At 49.9% G+C, this 15,943-nt stretch overlaps 2 protein-coding genes across 5 annotated transcripts; one reads left to right on the top strand and one right to left on the bottom strand.

Moving 5' to 3' along the window:
* The first annotated feature begins 5,157 nt into the window (after positions 1-5,157).
* Positions 5,158-6,707, top strand: CCDC200 (coiled-coil domain containing 200). Its single transcript, XM_031468695.2, has 2 exons — positions 5,158-5,256; positions 6,324-6,707. The coding sequence occupies exons 1-2, from the start codon at positions 5,158-5,160 to the stop codon at positions 6,705-6,707; spliced, it is 483 nt and encodes a 160-aa protein (XP_031324555.1).
* A 2,528-nt stretch (positions 6,708-9,235) lies between these two features.
* Positions 9,236-15,860, bottom strand: TMEM106A (transmembrane protein 106A). Of its 4 annotated transcripts, none has more exons than XM_064495754.1 (9): positions 15,795-15,860; positions 15,377-15,503; positions 14,369-14,596; positions 13,798-13,861; positions 12,469-12,679; positions 11,823-11,963; positions 11,673-11,716; positions 11,115-11,168; positions 9,236-10,760 (listed from the first exon to the last, which is right to left on the bottom strand). In XM_064495754.1, the coding sequence occupies exons 3-9, from the start codon at positions 14,577-14,579 to the stop codon at positions 10,640-10,642; spliced, it is 846 nt and encodes a 281-aa protein (XP_064351824.1). In that variant the 5' UTR covers positions 14,580-14,596; positions 15,377-15,503; positions 15,795-15,860; the 3' UTR covers positions 9,236-10,639. The 4 variants fall into 4 exon arrangements, with proteins under 4 accessions (XP_064351824.1, XP_010980144.1, XP_064351825.1 ...); XM_010981842.3 differs by having other exon boundaries at positions 9,237-10,760; positions 12,469-12,622; XM_064495755.1 differs by lacking the exon at positions 14,369-14,596 and having other exon boundaries at positions 9,237-10,760; positions 12,469-13,387.
* Between the last annotated feature and the right edge of the window lie 83 nt (positions 15,861-15,943).

Genomic DNA, 15,943 nt, shown 5'->3' with positions numbered 1-15,943 from the left:
CCTAGAAAATGAGAATATTAACAGCTGGCATATAGTCCTGTGCTTAATCCTCCCTCATTCACCCAGGCCCCCTGTTCTCCCTCACCTGGTTTTATTTTACACCATAGTACATATTACCTGATATTTTATACATTTATTTGTTTATTGCCTTTTAGCCTAATAGCATGTAAGCTCTGGAGCAGGGACCTTTGTTCCACGTTTATATCTTCAGTGTTTAGAACAGGGCCTGGCACATACTGGTCACTTAGTATATTTTGGTTGAATAAACGAAGGTATAAATATTAAATAATGGAATTTTTACATATAGAAAGCGATTAGCAAACCTCCTGGCTTGTAGTAATTATTATGACCCTCACCGTGTTTCACTACCTTTCAGCTTGCTTCTATGTTTATCAGGCCATCTTGTGCTCACTAATTTAGCTTCCCAGCTATTTTGATCTTCACAGTGAGGTGCCTTGGATTGCAGACATGCATGTTCTGTCATTGCAAATGACAATCTCCTGTTGTACATTAAAAATATAGCATTCTATTTAATGCACCAACTTCTTGTGAGTTTAGCTAATGTGAGTCATTGCCCCTCCGCTGGCTCACATCCATGTTCAGAGACCAATGTGCTTGCAAAAGTTCAGGCAATACCAGGATGTAGTAGTCTGATGCACCTTTGTCTAAGTGTCCTGCAATCTCACTGTGGACCCACTTACCATTACTGCAGGGAGCTGGGAATGACAAGCCAGGAACAGACACTTGAAGAGCACAGGTAGCTTTTGCAACCAGTGCCTGTTTCCCACAGCCTTGCCCAACAACCATGTTATCAAACTCTTCCATAACATCCAATGGTATCGCTTACGATGAGCAAGGTTGTGCATCTTTTTGTTTGCTTAAGAGCCACTATTATTTTCTTTTCTGTGAACTGAGTGTTCATTGTCATTTGAATTGTTGATCTCTGTATTTTCATCTCCAACCCACTTCATATTTGTCCTAGTATTTGAGTTCAGGTATAGATCTGACTTTATTTTTCCCAAATGGCTACCCAGTCGTCTCAAAATTGTATATAAAATAGTCCATCTTCTCATCAGTTTCAGATGCCACCTTTATCATGTTAAAAAGTCCTCATACACATGTATGTATGTCTATTTCTGGACTTCTCTTTTTTTAAAAAAATCTTCTGATATCATGTTTTTTAAATTCTTGATTCAGCTGATTCTTTGGTATCACACCAACTCTGTGCCTGTCTCTGTGTGGGTCCTGGGATCACGCAGGTGAACATGACCTTGTCCCTGTGGTCAGCAAGGGGCATATGTGGTGCTCTTATATCCCTCCTCTGGCTGCCACTCAAGCTTTCAACTACATCCACTGCTCTTCGTTGTTAGGGAAGCCTGTGCAGAAAAGGTCTGTCCATGCCAAGACTGCCAACTTCAGGTGCTTAAGTGTTCCATCCTTGGGCATCAGAGGGCTGCCGGATCCCCCTGCCAGCTGGGGAGGACGGGCTCTTCAAGTCCAGGCCTCAATTCATTTTTTTCTGGCCCTGCAGCAGCTCTACCTTCACCTCAATTTTCACCCTGCCCTCTTGGACAGCTCCATCAGGTTCCTTTCATCATGTCAGCTTGCAGGACTAGTTGAAGAGCCCTCGAGGAAGATACCATTTTATTTTCTCTGACTTCCTCTCTCTTCTCTGTGACCCCTCCCTCTCCTCCTCAATTCTCCTTTCTTCCTCCTTCTTTTTCCCAGTCACAAAACAAAAGCTTCTGCTTTTTCGAGTAGCAGAACTGGGTCAGTTGATCCGATTTTGCAGGGGGCGGGGGGACTATTTTTCCAGGAACATGATGAGGGGTGTGCCTGGATCAGCAGAGTGACTGCCTCCCCCCAGTCCTCCTGAATGTGCTTAGGATCCTACCCTGAAACATAAGACTTTGTGTGCCAGAGAGCAAGTTTCCTGTCCAGTTAGACTGGATCCATAAAACTAATTAGACTCATCCAAGAACTGGGCTTTTCAAAACTTACCTGACAGTGTTGAGTACACACTGTGTGCCAGCAAATCCCCACATCCCCACCCCCATCTTTCAACAGCCCTAAACAGAAGGTGTCACGCTTCATAATGATGCCTGATTGTGTGCATTCTAAGATGCACACCTGTTTCACATCTTGACATCTCAGAAACCAGGATGCCAGGGAAAGCACTGCACTGTTTACATGGCAGCATGTCTTTGTTTCTTTCATTCTTTCTTTCTTAGGGGTACACAAATTGTACCCTCACAATTGATGGCATCTGAAAGTCATGAAATACTATAATACTAAAAGCCTCTGTTTATGGACCTTGTGTGTGACATGGATTATTTCTTTTAATCATCACAGTACCTCTAGAGTGGAGGTATGATTACCCCTACCCTGCAGGTAAGGAAACTGATCGGAGGACTAGAGTAGCTGGATCACATTAGCACACCTAATAAATAATGCAGCTGGTATTTCACAAGATTTACCTGGCCCACGATTCTAACTCTACTTTTCCTTTCACAACAAAAGATTCTGGGTCTTGAATAATAATACACTTTATTTTAAAATGCCAATGTGTGAGTGGCTACAATCAGGTAACAGCAAGGGAAGTTCCATGAGGACCAATATGAGTTAAAATCCAGACTAGAAGGGATGAAGTGCAATGTGGAGTTGAATCCTAAATGTGGAGGGAGGTCTGAGGTCAGTGGTGGGGTTGGGAGAGGCAGCGTGCAGAGGGGAGACAGGAGAGGCCCTCAGAAAGGGAGATGAGAAGGAGGAGGGTATGATCTTGGCAGATTTACCCTGAAAATCCCTCCTCTGGCAGGAAGACTGGCTCAGAGGGTTGGAAACATTTCCCCAAGTTCAGCCCAGTCCACCTCCCCACCCTGAGCATCTCCCTATCTGATTCCTCTTCTTTCTAGGGTAGGAGGAAAGAGGGAAATCAAGAGAGGAAGAGATACAAACAAGAACCCACTTCCCCCTTTGGCCCATTTAATTATCAAGACAGTCAAGTGCCTTTCTCTTCCTCTTACAATAGTTATTTTCCACCTAAATATCTGTAGAATTAGTTTATAGGAAGATAAATATGCTGTGAAAATAAATGTCCCGTAACAAGCCTCAGCTTCATTTTTTGTATCTGGAAATGCTTGTGAATCTATCATTGCAAATGACACCCCTATATGCTAGGAGGAGAAGGGACTAGCTCCTCTTTTAAAAAGGAGATTTAGCAAGGCTCAGTGCCCCACTGGCCCCTCAGCAGAGCTGGGGATCCCTACCAGCTGACCACAACCACATGCCCACTGTGACGGCAGGCACTTTCCAAGCATCCCACATTGACTTCCGGCAACCCTTACAGGAAAGGCTCAGAGATATTGAATGACCTGCCTAAGTCCCCCCAGCTAGTAGGTGACACAGCCAGGATTGAACTTGAGTCTGTTTGACTCCAGAACCCAAGATGACTCCACTATATCCGCTGCCTGAACTGACAGATTCTCTGAGAACTTGTTCTCTGGTTCAAGGGCTGCACCTCCACCACCACAATGTTGAGGTTGAGGATAGGTTTTTTGTTTTTGTTTTTGATGGAGGTACTGGGGATTGAACCCAGGACCTCATGCATGCTAAGCATATGCTCTACCACTGAGCTATGCCTTGAGCACGCCGGGGCTGAGTTCGAAGCCTCTTTTTTTTTTTCTTTCTTTTCTTTCTTTTTTTTTTTTTTAAACCTATACCTTTTCCCTGCTTCCAGCTGGACTCAGGCTCTGCTGCTTCTAGAAAATTTTTTATCTGTCAGTAAAGACAGGTATATGTAAGAGGTAGGCCAACAGTTTACCCAGTCCCTGCCTCAGAAGCCTTCCTGGGCTTCATAAAATGATCCCCTCCCCTGGCCACTCCACCTACTAGAGACCAAAGGAGTTGAGAACAAGTCTCCCGAGAATGTGTTGTTTTGACATGGGTTATTTTGAGCCAGAGATGATGGAGGCCCAAAAAGACACAGGAAGAGCTTTTTACCCCTCCAACTGCCTAAAAGAATTTAAACAGGGAATCTGGCTCAGAGAGAGCTACTCTCAGAGACACATTTTATCTGAATGACCTATCTGCATGGCAGAACAAACATTTCATTACCAAACACCTGCTCTTCTTTTTGTCCTGTGAGGTACCCTCCACTTCGAAGCCGTAAGGACTTATTCCATTCCTTAGCTCAAGATGGTGTATAATCCTCAACTGCCTTTGGGTCTCGTATTCTTATGGGATCCCTGAACATACATAATTAAATTCATTTTTCTCCTGTTAATCTGTCCATGTCAATTTGATGATTAGACCAGCCAAAAACCAAGAATGCCAGAGGATGAATATTTCCTGCCTGGCAGGATGCAAATCAAGTAGGATAATAAATAATACCAACCTGGAGATGAGCAATTTTATATTTCAGCTCATATGTTTCTCATCCATTAATCCATTTTGTCCAGTCTGAACCCTGTGAGGAAGGTAACAAGTACTACGCTTCTGGTTTTACAGGCAAGGAAACTGAAGCCCGGAGAGGTAGACTGAGTCCAAGGTCAGAGGAAGAGAAAGAAGGTAGATTTGTGCTTGGCCTATTAAATCCCCAGGACTATGACACATTCTAATAAGCCACCTTGCCTTCCCAGGGCTCAGACCCCAGTGAGAGTTGGTTGGATTTTATATTTTCTTGACTCAGCACGGGGGGGGGGGGGGGGGGGAGGTGGAGGACTGAGGGAAAGGTAACTCCAGAGGACTTTGAGAGGAGGGAAGGGAGGGGTCAGCAGAGGACCAGATGAGGATGCTGGAATACTGGGAATAGTGGGAGAAAGAAACCAAAGAGAAAAGCCAGATCACTTTGGAATTGTCCCTGGGGAGGTCCATTGAAACTCAAAGCTAATGTAGAAAGGCATATTCTACCTGCTCAGGGCCCTGGAGAGAGAGGTAATTTACAGATGTTCCCTAGGAGGCTTGGGAAGAGCACCTCCCTCTTTCCCAAGGCAGAGGGGGTCCTGCCCAGTTGCCCTGGTAATGGCCACATTGTGAGGTGGTTCTGGTTACAGGCTCTGGGGTTGAGGTAAGAGGAGACAGGTGGTGGGGGCAGTGACAGCCTCCTGGGCTCTGCCTGCCCCCACCCCCTGTCTGGGAACTGCTGCTACCCCCACCATCATGGGCAGTGCTTACCACTGGGAGGCCCGTCGCAGGCAGATGGCTTTGGACAGGAGGAGGTGGCTGATGGCCCAGCAGCAGCAGCAGCAGCAAGAGCAAGTGCGTGAGAGGGGCCAGGTTCACCGGGGTCCTTGTAGGGGTAGGGAGGGAATGGGGAGGGAAGACAAGACTCCTGGGAAGCTGTTTATTATCTGGTGAATTTTGTTTTGCTGGGGGCTGGAGGAAAACAAGTTCCTTTGATGTTCTCTTGTATGTGTGTATGTGTATTGGGTGGACTCAACTTTGCTGTTGTATTAGACTGAGGCCTGCTATGGGATTGGAGGATCAGGCTTGGGAGATTTAGGGTGGCTACCAGCCTGGCTGCTATAGCCCTTGAAATGTGACTAGTGGGACTGAGGCACTGAATTTGAAATTTTATATATATTTAATTTATTTAAATATCAATTAAAAAACCCATACCCAGTTTACATACCAGAAACTTTCAAAGTATGTTTGGAACAGCTTGGATATGTGAACCTACTTTTTTTTTTTTTATTGTAAATTATATGAACTCTAAATATAGATTAGATATCTTTAATCAAAATGTAGTGTCTAAATTAAGATGGGCTGTTAAGTATAAAATGGATCTTGAAGACTTAATACAAAAACAAAGAATATAAACTATCTCACTCATTTTCATATTGCTTTTATGTTTTGGATGTATTGGATTGAATAAAATATACTGTTAAAATTAGTTTCACCTATTTCTTCTTACTTTGTTATGTGGCTACTAGAAAACTTTGTTACAGTTAACCAGCATTATATTTCTCTTGGACAGTGTTGTTTCAAAGCGTTTGCAAGAAATTATTCTTTACCCTCTAGCACTGCAAAACTTTCAGTGTGCAGCTCCCAAACTGGGAAGTAGGTGGTCAGAGGCAGCTGTTTCCTGGGCAGGGGCTGTGCCAAGGGGTATTGTCACTATAGAAAGGGTTCCTGGGTGTTGTGGTGGGGGAGGGGAGAGAGCTCTGCTCCAGCCTCAGCCTCCAACTCCAGGGAACAGAGACACCCACCCCCCCACCAGCCACCTCCATCTCTGGATTTGCTTGCCTTGCTTTCTGCTGTGTCTCTGGCAGGTGGGTGACTGCGTGGGGAGGGAGGAGGATGCCACTTGAGGGGCTTCTTGCCAGGAACTGAAGAAACTCCAAGAGGATGAACACCAATCTGAGAAAAAAACCCAGCCATCTCGGCAGTCGCGGCAGGAGTCGCAGCCATCCCCGGTGCAATCACAGTCGCCAACGGCGCAACCGCCGCCGCCTCCGCAGGTACCGGAGCAGCCGCAGCCGCCGCCGCCGCCGCCGCCGCCGCCGTCATCGCCGCCTCCTCAGCCAAACCAACGAAATGCTCAAGACCTTCTTACTCAGCTCACCTCCCAGTGCATTCTCCAGGATTCCAAAAGGCCAGATCCCCAGCTTGGCTCGGTGGGGACCCATCAAGCTGGAGGGCAATCCAACCTCTTTAACAAGGACACATTCCAAGGAGAGATGACTGATCCTCAAGGTACTGGTAAGTGAGATGCCCCAGAGTCCGAGGTAGTGAGGAGAGAGCCTCTTGCTCCCATCCCAGCCCTGTGGTCCAGAATCCACATCTGTCACTTCACCCCCTGACTCTCTCTGGCACCTTTACTTGGGGGTCATTCCCTCTGGGTGGTTTTGCACAAGCTAGGGCTGCAGAGAAGTCTGACAGCTTCTGCAGAGGGTGGCTCAGAAGATGTCAGTCTATCCTCCAGGGCAAGGGTGACAGAGCAGGTAGGGGTGGTCAGAGGGTGGGCTACAGGTTGTAGGCTTAGCACAGATATCCTGAGCTTGGAACAGGCAAGCATAGCGTGGCTTCCCAGTTGAGAATTTTCAGGATAGGGCTGGGTCTGTGACTCCAGACACATGGTAAAGAGTCCAGCTCTGCCATGTTCCATTCTCAGAAACTGCCGGATGAGTAATGTGTGCTTTGTTTCATCATCAGGTTTCAGGAAATCATTCCAATCTAGCCCAGATAAATGCACCAAGTACCCACGATTGACGGTGAGACAGATTCAGAGTGTGAAAGGCAGAAAGATTCTGGCTGCATGTCTGAGTGTGATTGTGTGGAAGCATGAGTGGATTCTAGAGGCTTCCTTGGCAGGAGTTGGAGAGGTGACTGAAGTTATTCAGTCACTTCTGGATGGCCCATTCCTCCATTCCTCACCCCCATAAAAATGTCTAAGTAGAGCCTGCTGCTCAGTGCTAAGTGAAGGGGATGATAATCTATCTGGAAAGATAGAGGAGATACCAACGAAACAAAATCAAGGGGCTGTTTGAAACACTGATTGGGGGAGAGCCAGCTGGAGCAGGAGGAAGGTAAAACCTGATGTTAGAGGTTATGAGCTCAGTCAGAATCACCACTGCCTGGTAGCATGATTCAATCTCTGAGCCTCAGGTGCCCCATCCAGAGAATAATACCACCTCCTTAACTGAGGTGTCATGAGGACTGAATTAAAAGGGAAGGCATCAAAAGCACTCAGCTAGGACCTGGCTTATTGTAGATCATCAAACCCAGAAAGACTCCTCAGAGTCTTGAGAATTACGTAAAATGGTATGAGCTTTGGAAAGGTTTCTAGCACAGGTGCAAAGGATCCAAGAACTGATCCTAGCCCTTTTAAGACGAGGACTGGGGGACCGGTGAGGGGCAGTCCGTATAGCCCAGTGGTAGAGTGCATGCTTACCATGCATGAAGTCCTAGGTTCAATCCCCAGTACCTCCATTAAAAAGAAAAAAAAAAAATGAGGACTGAGCTGCTACATTTTAGTTTGATTCCTCTGGATTCAAAGGGCTTAATACAGTGTTCTGAACCCAGCTGGCCCAGGAACTGCTAACTTGTTTTGTCTTCTGTCTCTCCCTTCTCTCAGTCAAGGAATTACACACAGCAGTGGTGATTCAGAGCTAGACCCCAAGACCCCACTGGCCATCAGCAAAAATCAGATGAGCAACCCTACCTCCTCACCACCCAGCAACATCTCCACTCCAAACGCCAACCCCTCCTGACCCACTCTAGCTGAGGAGGCTAGCCAGGAATAAAATGTGATTTCTTCCTGGAAAGAATCAAGAGACTGGTGGGGCTCTGTGAGACTGGGATGAGGGGGAGGCAGCAGGAAGACCATTGAAGGGGATGGGAAGGGTTTGAGAAGAAAGGAGAAGGCAATTCCTTACTACTCTCGGCAAAGCCAACTGCCCCTCAAGTCTACAGCTCCACTACTGGCCCTCATTTAGCAGTGACAGGTCTGCCAGGGACTTCAGACTTATGACTCTCACTGGAGCCATCACCCCTTCCCCCTAGCCGATGGGGAAGGAGGGGTTGCATCATACCAGAGCAGGCCTGGGGCAGCATTAGAAGAAATGGCAGGCAGGGACCTCCCCACAAGATCAGTGTAATGCCTGGTCCACATTGGGCACTCTGCTGTTGAAAAGATGGGAGGCAGGGGTGGAAAGAATTGAGGAAAGGGGGGCTATAGCCTCAGGCACAGCACCTGGCCCTGGGAAGGGGAGGGGGACTAGCCACCTCCCCAGATCCACAGGCCTCTTCCTCCCTGGGTCCCAGCCTTTCCATGTAGCAGACACAACCAAGAGACTCCAAAAGCCCCAGCACCCCCTTCACCACTTCCTGAAACTGACACATCCGGGGTCCCCCAGCCCTGCCCCCCTTCCACCGTGGACTGGTGAGGGGGGATGCCAGGGTCCTTTCATTGTAGCCCACACAGCATCACTTTTGGGTCAGGCTGAAGGAGCCCCCAGTACAGTGTTTCCTGAGAGGAGCAGTTGGGGCAGGTGAAGGGAATAGGTGCACAGAATAGGAATGTTAAAGTTGGAAGGGACCTCAGAGACACACAATGAGAGAAAGGGAGAAAGGGATAAAGCCAGTTCCTAGGAGCAAAATCTCAGAGGCCAGAGAAGCAGGGTGTGTTATCGAGGGGCTCAGGGCCTGGGGAAGAGAACTTGATGCCCGCTCAGACATTAAGAAACACCCTGGGAGAGGGGGAGTGTCCACCAGCGCTCTTCCCACTCACAGGAGACTTTTTTTTTTTTTTTAATACTGTTTAGTTTATTAAATACAATATAAATCCCTTACATTTGGTGAACTGCACACAGCAGAAGCTCCAGCCTGGACTTCGTGGACTTCTGTGCTCTTGCCAGCACCACCTTGACCCCAGTTACCCAGGCATGAGAGCCTGCAGACAGGACAAACTCCCTTCCCCTTGTCCCCCCAGCCAGCTAGTCACTAGGTTCTGTCACCACTTCACCCTCTCCATCCATCCTACTTCAAATTCAGCTTCCCCACCACCTAAGCTCATCTCTCTGCCTGTCTGAGTGATAGAAACCAGAGCCATCTTGAGTAAGCAAATACCATTCTCGTTCAGATCAAGAGCAGGAGCCTGTGGGAACCTGGGGGTTACCTGGGGCTTAGCTGCATCTGAGTGACAGCAAAGAGGAGAGGGTCCAGACCAGTCCCTGTTGATAGGCAGCTCCATACTGTCAATGTCAAAGCAGAGGCCTCTGGGAGGAGAGGGTGGGCCCTGGTGCTAAGTGGTGGGTGCAGCAGAGCCCAGCAGTTCAGCTCTGCAGGCTTTCAGCAGGAGTGCAGCTGGACCCACCATTTGACCTGCCTGTGTCCACTCATATGGTTCAGGGTTGTGGTTTCCTTCAATAAATACCTTTTAAAATAACTCTGGCTTTGTCTCGGTTTTTCCTGGGAGTGCCAGGTGTCCCCTGCCCCTTCCCTTCCACTTTGGTTCCTGCTGTGAAGAGAATAATACAACTTTTATGGAGACGAGCTTTAGCTGGAGAACAGCTCTGACTTCCTAGGAAGCCAGACAGTCTTTAACCAGGAAGGATGCCAAAGGGCCTTGGCCAATCTTGCTGTCAGATGGGTGGGGACAAGTTACCAGAAGAGAAGTCAGGCATCATCATCACTTTGTCACATGACCAAAGCAGGGAGGCATACAGATTATCTATGGTTCCCTCAAGGGCCCCGGGGACAGCCCTGGCTGTCCCACAAGTCACTTTCCCATCACTGGGTGGAGAACCTGAAAAGGACCCATATATTCAAAGCCAGATAAAATGAAAGCTTTCTCCACATTCAGGCAGGAGGAAGGCCAGCCCTGGAGGAGCTGGGCAACCAAGGTGCTCAGCATAGAAAGGGTGGGTGCCAGTCCGTGACTCTAAGGCAGCTCTGGGGAAATGTCAGGTCAGACTTTCCTCCAGACAGATCAAGGGGAAAATCTGGTGCCAGCCTATAGAAGAACCAGGCTTCTGTTCCTGTAGAAATTAGAGGGTGTGCTGAGGGTGTATGGGTGGGGAGGGTATGACAAAGCAGGGCTTTTCCTTTGGCAAAGTCGCCAGAGCCCTACTGGGCACCATAGACTGTCATGGGAGATGTAGACCAGGCGGGTGCCTGGAGCTGGAGGACAGCAGACAGGTCATGGCGGGTGAGGGACCAGCAAGTGTGGCCCCGATGTGTTTCCCCGGCAGTCCACGTATTCATAGCTCTGGAAAACCAGCTGCTCTGAATGGCTCAGGTAGGAGCAGGTCAGGGTGCCCCTGGAGAGGAAGCAGACTTTGATGCTGTGTCTGGGAGGAGGAGGAAAGCCCTGGCCCTGCTGTGCTTTCTGGAGAGTGTTGGATTCCTCAGACGCCCAGCCCTTCCTTCTGCTCCCCACTCTGCTAAGGCCACTGGGACAGCTGCCCTACCTATGTTCTGGGCAGCTCTATGGCTGTCATATCAGTAGCTCGTAAGCAAGGCGGGCCCTAGAGAAGGGGCTGGACCTGCTATTCCTAAGAGTCAATAGAGATTCATGGGGTCAGCTTGGATGACTCTCCTCCCACAAGGTGGAGCTGCGGGGAGATGGAGTCAGAGGTGGAAGAGGGGCTACCAGGGCTCCAAGCCCTACTTACTGGATGTGCAAAAGCACGTGGTGGACTTTGATTTTCAGCCAGGTACAGATCTTGCTGAGAGAGACAGAGAGAGAACAGGAGACCACGTTTCACACTGAGCAGCCTGTCAGCTCAGAGGAGACCTATGGTCCCAGCCCTCTCACCCCCTGGGCTCCTATCCATCAGGGGCCCCAGATGCCACTCCCATCCCATCCCTCTCCCTCTGTCTAAGGTAAGCATGTTACCCCTGCTTCTCCAACCCCCACAGCTTGGCCCACACACGTGCTGGCCCTTCCCCCAGCATAAAACAGGACATTCATCTTCCTCAGTGAGTCAGGGTGAGGGGCCCAAGGTCATGTACTATAAGGATTAACTAAATTCTAGGCTGTTTTTCATTCCAATCTAGGTCCAAACAGGCAGAGGCTGGGGACCCTGAACCCTTGAACACTGCAGTCCTTGCCATGAGAGACCAGGCCAGATGCTGGCTGTAGGGTTTGCTAAGCAATCAGGAAATCTGGGGATTCAAACTGGGTTTCCAATCAGGAAAGAGGCTCAGGGAGAAGAGAAAGGGCTACTCACTATGTGTTTTCATCCCATATCCTGTTGGCTACTGCATAAAACATCTGTCAACCAAAGGGGCATAGAATTAGCCCCAACTCCAGCCGCCCCCTTCCCACTACCACACACTTCCACACAGATATGGGTGGGGCTGCCAGGAGAAGGAGTCACCTGTTCACTGGCTAAAGGGCCGATGTGGAGGAGGAGGCTGTCAGAGACCTGCCCCACCACGAGGGACAGGTGCAGAACCTCGATGGTCAGCTGGGTCACAGTGATGGGGTAGTAGTTGTTATTGGAGATGTTCAAGATATTCTGGTGAGGAAAACAAGGGAAGGGAGGGGTGAGGGTAGCCATCCTTGGAAAGATGAAGTCAAAACAGTTTCAAAATACCTCCAGCCTGAGCCCTACCCTCAATATGTCCTCAGCTGCTGAAGCTCCAGTGCCAGGAACCCCTCTGAGGGGCTCTAAATGGCAAAGGGTCACCTTTAATGAAGACATTAAACTGCTCCAAAATCTAGTCTCCCTCTGCAAGCCTCTGTCCTGTCGGTCCTGCCCACCCAGGAGGTCTCAGGCACACCACCCCCACTGCACCGTGATTTACCTCTTTGGCCTCGATTCTGACCCCTCACTGTCCTAAATCTACACAATCTGTTAGAGGGCTCATGGTTGCCCCTGCTTCCCCCCAGGCTACCGACACCCTCTGGGTGCCATAAAAGCCCCAGCTACTCATGCCCAGGGTCATAACACTGGACAAGGGCTACAGAGAAGTGTTGCTAGGAAGGTGGATCAGAGCCCAGGAGCACAGGCACCCACCCACCGTTATGTTGAGATGGATGTCCGACTCGTCAATGACCACTGTGGAGGAATTGAGGCCCCCAGGCTGCACGGCGATAGTCCGGGGAAACAGGAAAAAGACGATGAGGGAGGAGGTCACCAGGCAGACGAACACTGCCAGGAACACGGAGAGCTTCCTATGGGAAAGCAGGACCCGGGATAGAGGAGTGGAGAAGTCTGGACTCCAAGGAAACCTGGGCCAGGAGGGTTCAGACACTCTTCTCTCTCTCTCTATACAAGGCCCTCCTCCAGGTTCCCCCTCACAACTGTACATTTAGCTCCCCAGATGTGGAGGACCAGCATAGGCTCAGATGTGGCCCAGAGTGGTGGAGGAGCACAGGATTGAGAAGCCAGAGCCTGGCTTCCATTCCCAGCTCTCTGTACCCACTGGCCCAGTAACTCTGAACAACCTACTTAACCTCCCTAAGCCTCAGTTTCCTTGTCTATAAAATGGAAATAACTGTACCTACCTCATACGATCTGTTACGGGCTAAGGCACTAATCCCTGGTCCTGGCACGTAGCAAAGGCTTAACTAATGCTAGCTCCTATCACTGGAACAAGTAAGTCTACATGAATTTTGAGAGCTCTGAATTTTAATATGCATATTCAGAACAGGACATCATCTGTCCACCTAATTCAAAACTGAGATATGCATTAAAGAGACAGCACCTTGTTAGCATCTTAAATAAGGGGCATTGCCAGATTTGGATTCTGGTGCAGTGGTGGGGGAGGGCTGGGTGGTGACTCCCAGACGGAAGTTGAGGACCCTAGGAGGAGATTGTGGGGATCCATGTCAAAGGGACCCAGATGACAAACAGGGTCACAGGTCCCCCAGTGAAACTCAGGGCTGCCTCTGAGGTTCTAAAGCATCCCAGAACAGGGAGCAGCTGGTTTTCCATCCCTGTGGGGAAGAGAACAAGCAGGTCTGAACTGCCATAGCAAGGGAAGCTCTTAGAAAAAAAATCACTTCCCCAAATCAGTTGGAACCAGAGCCACTCCCTCCCTCTTGGAAGGACTTGCGGTCAGGAGGTCCTCTCCTTCTTCGAAAAGGAGCCATGCTTCTTGGAAGCAGTGATGCTCAGGGAAAGGATACTAAGTAGCCTCCAGGTGGTATCTGCTGTGCCCCAGGCTTCTCAATTCAGGAAAATCCTTGGAAATAGGGAGCTAATACATCTGAGCCCAATGAGGCTCAGGCATTCTAGGGGAGAACCAAAGGAGAAAAATTGGTGGGGGAGGGAGAGTGGGGGAGACAAAGAGGAAAAACTCCCAGGGGCAACAGCCTGCAGAGCTGGGGTAGGAAGAGGGGCTTACGTGTGCCTGGGCTTCAGCCTTTGGTCCCCATAGGGGATGAGGGCCACCAGCTGCTTCTCTAGCTCTGTAGAGAGAAAGAGGGTAAGAGGAAGGGCCACAAAATGTTCATGACAAATGTTTCCTGGCCAGTTTGCCAGAAGCACTCCTCCATCCCACAGAGCAGTGTCAGATACATGCTGCTTCTGCCCTAGACCAGGACTGGGGACACTGGGCTGTTAGCAGCTCAGCTTTGCCATCTGTAGAATGGAGGTGAGATTTTCATGAACAGGTGTGAAGAATCTCTGCAAGTCACTATTAATCAGAGCAGCCTAGCTTCTTTGAAGAGGTCATTCCTAAGGCAGTGTTGCTAAGGGAGCAGAGAGGCTGGAGACTCCCTGGGATTGGGCAGTAGGGGCTCTCTGCAGGGAGCCCAGGGAGGGTTTGCATCTCCTTGACCAGCCTGTAACTGAGGGACTAAAAGCTGGGAGACCTAACTCCATTCAGAGGAGACTGAGGGGCCTGGCCCTGGCCAGCTGGCTGCTAAGAGCGTTTCCTGGATCCCAGGTTACTTCCAGAGCCTGGGGCCACTCACCTTGAGGGATCTCCCCACTGCCCTGGCAGGTGGGACAAGTCACAAAGCTGGCACCAGCAGCCCTTTCACAAGGCACACATGAACAAAAAGACTTGCTGCTGCCGGTGCTGGAGTAGCTAGCAGCCTTGCTGCCAATGGCTGGGTCGGGGGCCAGGATTGACTTGTTCTCATCCTCCCGAGACCCCAGCTGGGAGAATGTCTCACCCATCATTCAGGGGGATTTTTTCACTGATGAGAAAAGAACAAAGTTCAGTTAGCACTGATGCTGGGCGTCACTCTGGTTTTAGGTTCTTGAGATTGGCACAGAGCCCCACCACAATTTCAGCAAGATCAAACCTAAGGAACTGAGGGTATGGAAAATCAAGAAGGTACACATGACTCTCGGATCAGAAGTCTCAATGCATTTCAGCTCCTTTCAGGAGAGCTCAATCTGCCTACAAGAGGGAAAAGCAAAGCAGAAGTTATTTAACTTTAAGGGACTTTCCTAAGTGAAAGGCAGAGCACTTATTTTGTTCTGGGAAAGTTGCTGAGCTGTCATTCATTTCAAGGGAAGGAAGTTAGATAGGGCTGGCAGGCAGCAGCCAGGAGAGTCCCTTCATCCTCTGAGACAAGATAACTCTGAAGAGGTCTCTAGAGCACCGGGGCAGAAGTGCCTGAGGCCTCCCAGCCTGGGTGTGGAAGGAAAGCTTCCATTCCTGAGCCTGGGGAAGTGCTGGCTTAATAGGAAGGCAGGGATTCTTTGAAATAAGAGAAAGGAGGCCAGACTGGTCACAGGTGTAGCTAAAAACCCCAAAATGGTCCTAGAAGGGAGCTTAAACCTCCTTTTCATTACTTTCTGAGGTGGTGTGGGAAAGAATGCCTGGGGGAGGGTGGTAGCCATGTCAGGGTCAGTACTTCAGTAGGAAAGGTCAAAACTAAATCCAGATTCTTCCCAAAAGACTGGTGGCATATGAGTGGGCAAGATGAGCCACACTCAGACCTTCTGGGCTATCAGAAAGGGAGCCTCACCTGGTTCAGGTCTGAGATCCTAGGGTCCTCTCAGCTGTGGGCAAGATTTCTGGAGTGCGTCTTTGGGGAGGAGGGACCTAGGGCAGGGTGGCTCCAGGGGCCACTGGCCCCCACCTCCAGCAGAGTCCTGCGGGAGCGAAATGTGCTGTTAGGGAAGTGGGGAGCAGCGACTTAGGCCTCCCCAGGGACCCAGCTGCTTCACGCCTACCCTGGGGCTCTGCCATGGGCCGGAGGGGTGGGGCGGGCGGAGAGGTTTCTTTCAGGATTTCAAGTCCCACCAGAGACCACCAGAAGCCGTTAATGGAGCTTGGTAGCCGCGTGTGCCCGTTGTGTTGGGCTATGAGGAGGCACAGAAGGGGCCTAGGCCCTTACCTCCCAAAGGGAAAGAAGGAAAAAGGGGAGTCCCAGAGCGCCTTACCCCCGGGTGACCGGAGCGACAGAAACGGCTGCAAGCTGAATCGAAAGTGCGGGAGGCAGGAGCTCGCCCCGAGCTTTGACTCGATGCCTTGGGCAGCTCCGCCCCGGCCCCTCTGGGCCCGCCCCCTCCCTCCCAAGGCCCGCCCCACT

This window comes from Camelus dromedarius, chromosome 16 (assembly GCF_036321535.1).
Source record: "Camelus dromedarius isolate mCamDro1 chromosome 16, mCamDro1.pat, whole genome shotgun sequence".
Taxonomy (NCBI): Eukaryota; Metazoa; Chordata; class Mammalia; order Artiodactyla; family Camelidae; genus Camelus; species Camelus dromedarius.
This window is presented reverse-complemented; position numbering and strand designations above follow the sequence as displayed.

Coding starts and splice junctions, on each gene's coding strand:
- CCDC200 (XM_031468695.2), top strand. CDS start 5,158: ATGGGCAGTGCTTACCACTGGGAGGCCCGTCGCAGGCAGATGGCTTTG. Junction 5,257..6,323: donor AGCAGCAGCAGCAAGAGCAA/GTGCGTGAGAGG, acceptor GCTTCTTGCCAG/GAACTGAAGAAACTCCAAGA.
- TMEM106A (XM_064495754.1), bottom strand. CDS start 14,579: ATGATGGGTGAGACATTCTCCCAGCTGGGGTCTCGGGAGGATGAGAAC. Junction 13,862..14,368: donor CAGTGGGGAGATCCCTCAAG/GTGAGTGGCCCC, acceptor TTCTCTCTACAG/AGCTAGAGAAGCAGCTGGTG. Junction 10,761..11,114: donor CACGTGCTTTTGCACATCCA/GTAAGTAGGGCT, acceptor CTTCCTCTCCAG/GGGCACCCTGACCTGCTCCT.